The sequence below is a fragment of the Limanda limanda genome, chromosome 19, assembly GCF_963576545.1.
Source record: "Limanda limanda chromosome 19, fLimLim1.1, whole genome shotgun sequence".
NCBI classification, from domain to species: domain Eukaryota; kingdom Metazoa; phylum Chordata; class Actinopteri; order Pleuronectiformes; family Pleuronectidae; genus Limanda; species Limanda limanda.
Window position 1 is genome coordinate 16,842,861 of NC_083654.1, and position 11,383 is coordinate 16,854,243.

Sequence of the window (11,383 nt, forward strand, 5' to 3'; positions counted from 1 at the left end):
TACAACCCAGATCGTTCCTCTCAAAATAATGGAAAGTTGTCCGTTTAAGCTTCAGTTTAATGATGTTGAGAAAATTGCTAATCCGTAATGGATCTCAGGCCTAATTATTACTTCTTATCTTCAAGATGATATCCTATGTTTTCCCTGCAGCTCCTGTGATGTCATTTAAGTAGTCTGACGGCTCATAAATCTCAAACCTGAAACTAAAACTTTACTGATTCTTATTTCATTACTGCTAGTCGGGATATACAACACCTTACCTTGTTGACCTCCAGGATTTCTCTCCTCTCCTCGGTGGCGGGGCGGCTCTGGCCAGCTGAGCGGTCCTCGTGTTTGGAGCTGTCATCTTCCACAAAGGGTATAAGTTGCTGGAAGGGAGAGCAAACACAAATATGGTTGTATTATTCACTTACAGCAGTATAACGAATTAACAGTATATTACTCAAAGAATCATTAAGTTTATCTTGTAATGCTTTTAAAAAGCTCTTATTCTGGGAGGAAACTCACTCAATGATGCACTTTTGACACATGCTCCTCCCCTTTTATTCGGCCCATATTCTGAAGATACTCAAAAGCACTGGACTGCATATTTTTATGTCTCAGCAGGAATCCAATATGTCTGCTGAGTACAGTAAGGGGGTTTGAATTATGTGCATATTTTAAATATCAACCTATGAGTGCGAAGCTACACTGAACATTTCCCTGTGGTGGGTCATCATCGTGTTCCCATGAAGTGGTGACAATGGGGATTCTGTGAAAAGCTCTCGAACACAGGACGACTCTCACTCGTCTATTATCAACGTTGTGAGAAAGAGAGACAGAGACATAGAGAGAGATTAATTCATTTTTAAACGCTGTGTGTGCTTGACCTTGTCTGCTTGACACCACAGTGAGGGTGATGTGCATCAGCCTTCAGATGAGGCTGCGTTCTGAGAACCGACAGGGTCACTGCCTCCTGCTCTGCATCACACTGCCCCCTAATGGTTGCCTCATAGAGGAGGAGTAGAGCAGGAGGTTTGCCGCAGCCACAGATCAAATAATGTCGTTTTTTTTCTTGAGAACAAACTGTTCCTGCTTGCCCAGGACATTTGGGACATGTTGCTCAAAATGGGATTGATGTTATTCTTGATAATCTTAGTAAAGCTACTGCACAGAATTGGATTTTATCAAAACGAGAGCGACTGCGAGGCACAAAGTGTAAATGCAGTCAAATGTCAATTCTACAGCATTTCTAGGAAATACATAATATCAGTTATGTTGACGTTAAGTCAATTTTATAGTCTCACCCACTCAAAGTCTACAGAGCAATTCCCCTGCACAAGTTTAAGATGTATGATACTAGTTTTAATGTGTTTCAAGCAGCAAGGATACTTTGTTACAGTGGAGACAAGAAGTTCTTGTCACAAGGAAAAACTAACATCTCTAAAAACCTAAACTTTCATATCAGACAGGGTCACAAACACAGATTAGGTATGAGACTCTCAAATCAAACAGAAGCTAAATACATGCTTATCTAAATTGTTCATAGTTTTGTAATGTGATTTTTCTATTCTTTCCCTAAAGCTTTGACCTGATTTTGCAGATTTTTCAGTTGGACCAGAAGACCTGCAGACGCTAGACAGTGACTCAAAAAGGCTGCGTCATCTGGAAGCAATGAGTGACTAGTGTGTGAGTACGATCGGAGCTGGCCGTAGTTACGACTTACACGAAACAAGTGAAAAATAAATAAATAGGCAGACGGGAAGGTTAACTAATAGATGAAGAGAAAGGAAATGAGCACAAGTAGGTTGGGGCAGGGAGAAAACTGAAAAAAATGGAAGAGAGAATACAACAAATAAAGAGATTGGGGGGGAAGTGCTCCTGTCAGATTCCAGGCTGAGCTCCGTGCCAAACTGTAAACTCTGGGAGAAAAGACAGCAAGGACATGTGCAGCATATTATAACAGACAAACTATGAGCCTGTCTCTGGCTCAAAAAAAACTGAAAAGTAGGAAAAGTTTTTTTTTTTTTCCATATAGGGTAATTTAATACCAAAGGGAATGACATATCGGATTTTAAAGGTAGTGGGCTGATTTTGGCAGCGCTTTGGGGGGAAAATGAAATGTGCTGAGTAGTGTGGGAAAGATGGATGGTGAGTGTATTGTGTGTGCACATGTAACCATGCAGCATACGTGTGTGTGTGTGTGGGGGGGGGGGGTGTTCGTGTGTGTGAGTCTGCCTGCATGAGTCATAACCTCTGCTTCTTCCACAGTGAGATGGATGTGGTTTCCTGCCTGACAGAGAAGAATGGGCTAATGAAGTTTTCCAGTTTACCTCGCTGAGACACAAGGCAAAGGACGGAAAAAGACGAACCAAAAAAGATAACACAATAATAAGAGAAAATAGTCGGGCAAACGTGTAAGCGGAGAGGGAAATGAAACGGCATGGCTGTCAGGAAATGACAAGAGGGGGAAAAATTTGACAACAGAGACAGAGGAACAGAGGAAAAATAGAAAGAAGGAGAGAGGGAGGAAAAGGAAAATGAAACCGATGTGAACACAGCTTGACTGAAGGAGAGAATGGAGAGAGCCATTATCCAGCAGCAATAACAGAGAGAACGGAGACGGAAAAAACAAGGGAGCTCAGGAAAGAAAGAGGAAAAAGCTTCAACTGGGTTGCAACGAAACGACAGCTGGAAAGACGAAGGGGAAAAGAGCTGACGTGCATTTAGTCCAGCTGTTCATTAAACGGGTCTGTTGCTAATTAGGCTGTGATGAGGTCACGCTGCCCGAGTCATTGATTCCACTTCCTGTTTCGGGCAGCCAATAGTGGGCGGCTGTCAGGCGAGCACCTGAATTCTGCGGGATGATAAATGGCATGTGTGCTGGGGCCAAGATCAACAAACGCAGCGCCCCAGACAAACATGGTGAGCTGAGCTATTGGCCGGTCAGCACAGGACCGAAGCTCAGCCGCAAAGGGAACATTAATAAACATTTAAATAATGATAACAACTTATAAGTGAGATGAATTACTCAATGAGGATGTACAACATTAAAGCAGGAAAGGAAAATGTGAAGGTGAACCACTCAAAGACTCGTGGTGAGAGCAGCAGACGAGAGTCACTGTGAACAACGAGTGGACGGATCATTGGACATGCTGCTGAACACAGACAATGTACAGTACATGGTGGCAGCCATCAGAAATTTGCTCCAATTTAGGACTGGTCCCCTCCCACATCCTCCTTTATCCTCAGTAGGAGTCTGGTGTGAGAGATTAGCTGCGAGCCAATCTGTAGAAATTGGGAAGGGACTGCCGCAGTCATAAATCCAATCAAACAGTGGTGGCTGGTCGAGCTGTGGACCTGCATGGAGCCTCGCACAGTGCAGTGCATGCCCAGTTAGCCTCCGAGTGAGTGTGTGTGTGCCTTCGTGACATTCTACAATGCACTCTGTATTTCTGTGTGTCCGTGCAGGCAGGCGGGGGTGCAGTGCGGCTGAGCAGCTGCTGCTCCTGAAGGTGGATGGTGACCGTAACCAGCGGTAAAGACACTCTGGGGACTCACCTGAAGTGACCAATCAATCTGCTGCCCGCAGACAGGCCTAGAGGGAGCAGGCGAGATAAGAGTTCCCCACGGTAAAGATGGGCATTTATGGGAAAGTGCACGTGTGTGTGTTTGCGCACGTATGAGCAACAACACCACTAACAATGTCCTTTTTCTTCCATCCGACTAACAACCTCCTAATTAGCAGGTAATTTGAGTGATCGTCGCTTAAAGCACATACATCATATGTTGATGTTTGTATCTGGAAGGATTAATCAATAGTTACAACCACATTGTGTACAATCTCACTGCAGTGGTAGGTATCCGTGTGTATTAAAAGATAACTTGATTAAAAAGCGAAGATAACATCGCAGCAGCAACTGAGAATGTACCAATCAATGAACAGTATAACAGTAAAATCCAATAACATATCTTTCTAAACTAGAGCTGGAGCCAAAAAGTCGATGAGTCTATGTATCAGTCAAGAAAACCCCAAGCACAGTCCACTATAAACCAGACTGTGTTCAGCAATAAACAAATAGAAGTTAAGACCTTTAAAACCGTTTGAGACCCTTTAAGACCATACAAAAGTAAAAAATATACTTGTATAAACTTTTAAGACTTTACAAAGGACCTGCCTTGACATGTCTTGTCTCAAAACAAACCACAAAGAAGAGGGATGGAAGTTGAGACTGGTGATAGAAATGGAAGACACAACAACACCAGACTGAGTTAATATCATATTTCTCATAATTGTAGGTATGGTGGACTGAGAAGGACAATGATGTCGATTGAAAATACAGACGGTGACAAATTGAAGGAAAAACCTGAATAAATTTGAAGAAAATCATATCGCATGCGGACGCCTCCACACAGGTGCACTGCATGGTGCAATTAAGCAATTAAAATCCAATGACACTGAGGCATGAAATACACAAACGCTGAAAGAACCAGTTGATTCTGGTTTTTTATATAAAAGGAAATGAGAATAAAAGATTAGAAAGAGGTTTCAATTAGGGCTGGGCGATATGGGAAAAAATGTTATCACGATATGTTTTTCCATATTGTTCGATCTCGATTCTTATCACGATATGTAGTTTTTGATCAGTTTCCTGAAGCCGTCCCTCTCCACTGGGCTCAGGGGCATCATATCTGTAGCTAAGCAATAAGTAATAGCGCTCGTTATATTTTTTCCCCGCTTCGATTGTTTTCATATGGGGCAATGGCTGCAAAACACGACTGGATGGACTGTTGTTTTGCTAACATAGCATCGCTAACGTTAGCGATGCTAACGGGAGACGTAGTGGTCTTGCCTGTCTCTTTGTTTGGTGTCGTGCAAACTTGAGTCAAACCAGAGTCAAACTCTCTGTGTAATCACTGGGATGGTGCCGTCTCAGGTGATTGAAAAGGTTTGTGGTGTTTCCCGTCCTGGCTGGTACCGACCGCCGGCATTTTGCAGACCGTCTTCGTCTGCTCCTCGTCCTTTTAGCCGTATCTAAACCACGTCCACACAACTGACGTCGCGTTACGCTTTTTTTCGACAATGTCTTCGGTTCCGGGTGATGTAGTGATGTCGCTCTCACATTCGGCATTATTTTCGCTGTCCCCGACTTCAGTTTCACTCATTTTTTCTCCTTTTTCCAACTTCGTTCTCTCTTGTTGTCTCTCTCGCAACTGCAGCAGCTCTCACGATGGGAAGGGGGCGTGTCGTGTCCTAACTGCAGCCGGCAGCCGGCAGACTCCGACACTGCTGTTGCGCTTACTTTTGCCACGTGAGATCGAATACATGTCACGAGGAGATAATCGAAATCGACCAAAATTTTATCGCAATCCCGAATCGGGATCGAAAAATCGCCCAGCCCTAGTTTCAATGTCAATTTGACAAAGTCTCCTCAGCCGGCAGCTGTTTCAAAAGAAACAGTGAATAAAGTGAAATCTGTTGATGTGATCCAACTGTGTCACGTTATCTTAGATTTGGACAAAGCACAACATTTGAAGACTAGAATTTGTCAAGATTTTCACTACGTTTGCACGGATGAGGTGATCAGTGTCAAATGGGTTTAAAAGATTCAGTTTCCATGTCTCACCTCGGGTGGAATGGAGTCCAGTCCGGCGCAGTTCTCATTGCATTTGTCGTAGACTAGCCGCAGCTTCCGGAACAGCACGGAGAGCATGCGCAGGTGCTCCTGGAGTTTCCCCAGCCGGTCCTGGTGGGTGTTGGGGTGGTACGTGACTCCATTAGGCAGCTGGGAAGTAACACAGAGGAAATGTTGGGTTCAGCAAAGAACAAGCCGACAATTTACTTAGTGTTAATAAAAAACAGCAGTCATTGATCCCCACTGCCAGAAGCAATACAAAGACAATGCTGGTTTCTTACTGGTAAAAGTCCATTATAAAGCTCCAACTAATGTGCAATATATACACTGTAAGTTAAACTGATAACACAGAGGTAGTTTCCTTTCTGATTAAGAATGAAAGCTGCAATACAGAAGCCGGAAAATGAAACAATCAAAAAACAATATGATTGTGAGTCATGACAACATAATGATACTACAATTTAAACTCCCACACACAAACTTGGCACCATGAAAAGGTTAAGTGCTTCAGCTGCTGCCCTTTGTTTTCTCCAACCTTCATACTGAGGCAGCATCACAGGCGTTTAACTACAATGGGTGTAAACGAGTAACGAGATATGTTTTTATTGAGAGGATCGACGAGCCTCTGGGGCAGCACCGTCTGATTATAAACATTCTACAGCACATGAAACACGTCTGCCTTCAGGGCGAGCACAGGGAAGACACACAGACAAGGAGACAGAGGGAGGGAGACAGGGAACAAGAGATAAATGAAGAATTTTTACGAGCATAAAAAGACAAAAACAAGTCACAACAATGCAGTTTGAGGATTCTGCGGCTCAGACGTGCTTGCTTGGTTCGTCTCAGGCTGTGATTTGAACAGGCGGGCCCAGGAGGAGCTTCTCTCAGGAGCTGGCCCGACATCCATGATAAACTCGTGCTGACCTCGGCACTGTCAAGAGCTGAACTACATGTGAACTGCAAAACAAGCTGATATTAAAGACTCATTTCCTGAGTAAAACGCTTTAAGGGATTGCTTTTGAAGTAATTCAGCGTCTATCTGACATCACTTGATTGCAGTGAACTGAAGTACTTGGACATATTTGAGATATCACCATGACCTAATGACGACAGTGCATTGATAGTGTGCGAGACAGATTACTGTGTGGGAACCAGCCTCCTGACAAAATAACTTTCTCTGACCAAATAAAAATGTAGATATAACGTGATCCTTTATCTCCTTCTCCTCCTTTGGATTTGGGTTATAGCAGCAAAACAGAAACTGACTCTGTTGATGTGTGTTTCAAAGGCCATTTCACTCCTATCTCTTTTGGTCTGGAACTTGTGCAAACCAAAATGACAGGTGTGTAAGGTTCCTCAGACTACGCTCTAGACCAGTAGACTAAAATATAAAGAAGAGGTGGCCTTGGTCCGGATGAAACTGAGCCCCGGTTTGATTTGTTTGCAGTGTTGAACAAAAGAGAAGAAAAGAAGGGGAAGCCTTACTGGTGGTCTCCCCAGAAACCGAGTGGAACCAGGCTCACAGGATTGTTTTCAGTCTTCAACCTCTGACAATTTAATGTTTGAATGAAGAGGACATTCAGTTGGCGCATTCTTGTGTGGAGTACTGGCCCCTGAAGTTACTGGTAGTTTAAACCATAATGACATAACAGTACCAATAGAACCAGGAAAATTAACCTGTTCGTTCATTTTCTCCATTCAAATGGAGAGAGTCCTACCTGCCAAATTAAAAACATGCTTATGTCAGATGCATGTCAATCTACCAACCAATCAAAGTCAAGTATAGGTAGACACAGCCCAGGTAGGGGATGAGGACGTAGGTCATACAAAACTCAAATGAATCTTGGTTCAGACATGTTTAAAAAGAGCTCTGGTGCAATTTGGGACAGTGGCCTAAACTGTAACCTACACCAACATCATGTTTTAACCAGTTCTTGAATTTTTTCTAAACAATTTTCTCTTTATGTCTGAGAAAATGAGACTTGCTTTAACATTGTTACTCTAAAGTAAATTCTCCACCTGCCTTAATGGTGGAGTTAAAGCTCAGCCTCAAATCTTACGGACACAGACTTTCTTCCCAGCAGAGAAGCACCGGTGTTACTGCAAATATTAACAATGGCTCTGTCTAGTTCAGAGTCCCAGTCCCACTGTGCACATTATCAGGACTCTAAAGCTGAAGCAGCTGTATGTAATGTAATTCGTGTATCATTAATTTTACTATTCACACCAGAGCCTTTTCCTACTGTGACAAGTCCAAATGTGTTTTGTTAAAAATGCCTTTTGGGAGCCAGGATATCGACTGAGACCAAACCTTTTTCCTACATGAATGACAATTTCGGCTTCTTTGAATTTTTAGAGTCCATTTTACTGTTTCGCTAAATTCAAACAAATGGATGCATGGTTATATCAATAAATTATAAACTTTCTACCGCCTCTTAAGGCCTCTTATATTCCCTGATTTTGTCTTTTTGAGGAAACTGAAGTTAAAATCGAGGGTTGATGAAGTTTTCGGCTGAATGCACTGAAGTCACAGCTTCCTTTTAGTATTCTGTCTGCTGCCACTGTCAGTTTAAAATCCTGCATAAAAACACATCTTTAATCTGAGAGCTATTTTGTTATTTGCAAGAAAGTGCTTTGTAGTGTTAACATCAGATCTAGTATTACTATTTTTGCATATTGCTTTATGTTTGTATGCCGAGATCATTCTTTGGCTTTTTATGATAATATTCTGCTTTTATCTTTTATATAGATCTGTTTGATTATGCTGTATCTCAGATTTACAGTTCTTGTTTCTTCTCTGATGTTGTCCTCATGGCATTAAATGTTTTCCAAGGGTGTTAGAACTAAGCAAAAAACATGAAAGAAGGAAAAGGGAAAACAGAAAACTGTAGAAAGACTGAAACCATGACTGAGGACAGAGAAGCAGAGCGAGACCGACCTGCATGTTCCTGAGGAGCTGGAAGATCTCCATGGTCCTGAGGACAATGTCTTGGACCGTCTCCTGGCCGATGCGACACAGCGAGGCCGTGTTGACATCACGCGCCGCTTGTGCTTGTTGCTGCTGCGGCGGCGGCTGCGTGCCAAAGGGTGCTACTAGCGGAGGGGTCGTCATGGAGACAGAAGGTGAATGTGAAGCGGGAGAAGGTTTAGGTCCAGGTGAAGTTCCCCGTCAGGCCATTCCACACCAGCACACCCTTTACATGCCTTGATTTGATGTTTGACAGCAGGAGAAGAGGAATATGAAGGAAAGTCAAGATGAGGAGTGAGAGAGCAGGACAAGCCGACAGTTGATGACGGAAAGTCTTGAATACTACGCTTGAGCTTCATCTAACAACCATATGTTCTTTTGCTCAAATAGATGTTAGTGTCCATTAGACATCTGACAAGAGTGAGAAGAGAGTTATGGATATTGTTTTATCCATGTTGATGGGTATAATTTCTCTTCCTGAGTGAAGGTTATGTTTTTAAACACTTGATAAAAATTATAGTGATAATTATTGTTATTGTTCCACCACCCAGCTCTACTTCAAACAGCCCTAAGCCCGAGATATTTAGTTTAAAACAACATAAGAGAGAGAAAAGTGTAAAATCATCCCACTGGAGAAGTTTGAACAATAAAAATGTGGAGGAGGAAAGTAGGAAAAGCTGACTGCAAATAAAAAAGGTCTTGAGAACTAGATTGTTTTTATTATCAATTATTTGCCAATAATGTGTTTGATTACTCACTAAGTTGTTTATTCTGTTAAATATCAGAAAAGCGTGAAAAAGAATGTGATGTCTTCAAATCAGGGCTTGGGTGAAATAGTAAAAAATGCATCAGACGATATTTACTTAAATAAATATTTAGTCAAGTGGAGAGACAAGTTTTTACCTTTTTATGAGCACAGAATGACAAACGTGGTACATTTTTACAAATCTGAGGTAAACCATTATGTATTATATATGTATTAAATATTATACATTACAAAATACATATTGAACTTGACATTGTTTTATCGCCTGACTCTATTTCAAACAGTTAAAAGTTTTTGACCAATAGTCCAGAACCCAGCCATATTTAGTGTGTGACAAAGAAAAAGGTCAAATCTTTACACTGGAGAAGTTTTAAACAATAAATACATTTTTACATTGTTGCTCAAACTTGTATTGAAACAATCACTTATAATAATAGTTAGAATCTGATTGAGTAAAGTTGCTCTGTGAAGACTCACTTGATATAAAAATGTTATATTATTAAAAACACATTGAGCTGTTGTCACTGTTGTCGTTGTCAATAAAGTTCACCAACCAGGAAGTGCTTGTTAACGACCAATCAACTTAATAAAACACATGCTAACGGGACCCAGTGATGACGAAGCGACCAATGCTAACGTGTTAGCCGTTAGCATTAAGTTCTCCACTACACGTTGTGAAACAAAGTAAAGGAAACTTCACACGCTCCCCGGACGTGTACGTGTAACAGAAGCAGCCTCATGTTCGAATAACGGGTCCCCCCCCTCCCACCCCGACGTGGCTGTGTCACCGAGGCTAAGTGGACGGTCACACCGCACGGACACTTCGAGCTGTGTCTGTGTTCGATTCCCGCTGTGTCCGGTCGCTTCTCCCGCCCCACCTGAAGCCAAACACCCTGAAGATTAATACATGTGTCTGAAGTGACCGGAAGCGACGTGTAACTTTACCTGTGCGCTGAGGATTCATCATCTTTGTTGACATGTCAACTTCCTCTGCTCCGCGGCCGGGATCTCAGCCCAGGAAACTATCGCGATAGTTGGGGCTCATACCGTAAGTGCTGGAAGAGAGGTGATTCAAGATGCTGTACAGGGGACATTCAAATGACACAGAAACTAAGTTTAAAAGAAATCTATTTGAAATCATAAAGCACATGTTAAGTGAAATAAAAGATTTAAAAGAGTAGAATAAAATAGATAAAGAGATAAAGAGGTGGGGAAATGTAGAAATAAGTTGCTGTGACAAGTCCAAATGTGTTTTGTTAAAAATGCCTTTTGGGAGCCAGGATACCGACTGAGACCAAACCTTTTTCCTACATGAATGACAATTTCAGCTCCATTTTACTGTTTCGCTAAATTCAAACAAATGGATGCATGGTTATATCAATAAATTATAAACTTTCTACCGCAAATAAAATAGATTGAACTGTTTAAAATAATAAAATACAAATACGGTGAGATAGTAATTTGATGAAAATTGCACTATTTTCTTCACAAAATTGAATGGAATATCTCTTAAAAATAAATTGAAATTTGCCGGTCTCCACGTGCACATTATCCATATAACGTGTACCATCAATTTTATAATGTATACCTCATGTATACTTAAACCTCTGATTGGGATAATTCAAATATATATATGTATACACTTACATATCTTTATACCTTTATACATCTTTTTACATCTTTATTTGATTGTACTATATATGATATACTGCTATTTAGTACACATTAGTTTATTTGTTTTAACCAATTTATATTTACATATATTTGTATAAACATGTGTGTGTATATATAGCACATACAATTTTAACTGGTATTCATTTTGTATACCATACCTGCCTATAAACATCATTTGATATTATATAATAATATTTTAAATCGATGGCAGCATTACGGTAAAGCAAAGTGCACTACATAATATTCCAGGCTTTCTAGGGTTACAGCGCCACATGCTGGTCTGTTCTTCTATAACAGCCTCGAAGACACATCTGCCTGCATCAGCCTTCAGGACTATTCCTGCCACTTGATTGCTTCTCA

At 41.4% G+C, this 11,383-nt stretch overlaps 1 protein-coding gene across 1 annotated transcript in view; it reads right to left on the reverse strand.

Annotated features, from left to right (window-relative positions):
- med30 (mediator complex subunit 30) overlaps positions 1-10,356 on the reverse strand; it is a 28,854-nt gene extending 18,498 nt beyond the window's left edge. Inside the window, exons 1-4 of the mRNA XM_061092815.1 lie at positions 10,295-10,356; positions 8,554-8,819; positions 5,607-5,765; positions 261-368 (exon numbers count right to left, since the gene is read on the reverse strand). Of these exons, the coding sequence (XP_060948798.1) occupies positions 261-368; positions 5,607-5,765; positions 8,554-8,727 (441 nt within the window). The 5' untranslated portion in view covers positions 8,728-8,819; positions 10,295-10,356. The remainder of the gene's footprint in view (positions 1-260; positions 369-5,606; positions 5,766-8,553; positions 8,820-10,294) is intronic.
- Between the last annotated feature and the right edge of the window lie 1,027 nt (positions 10,357-11,383).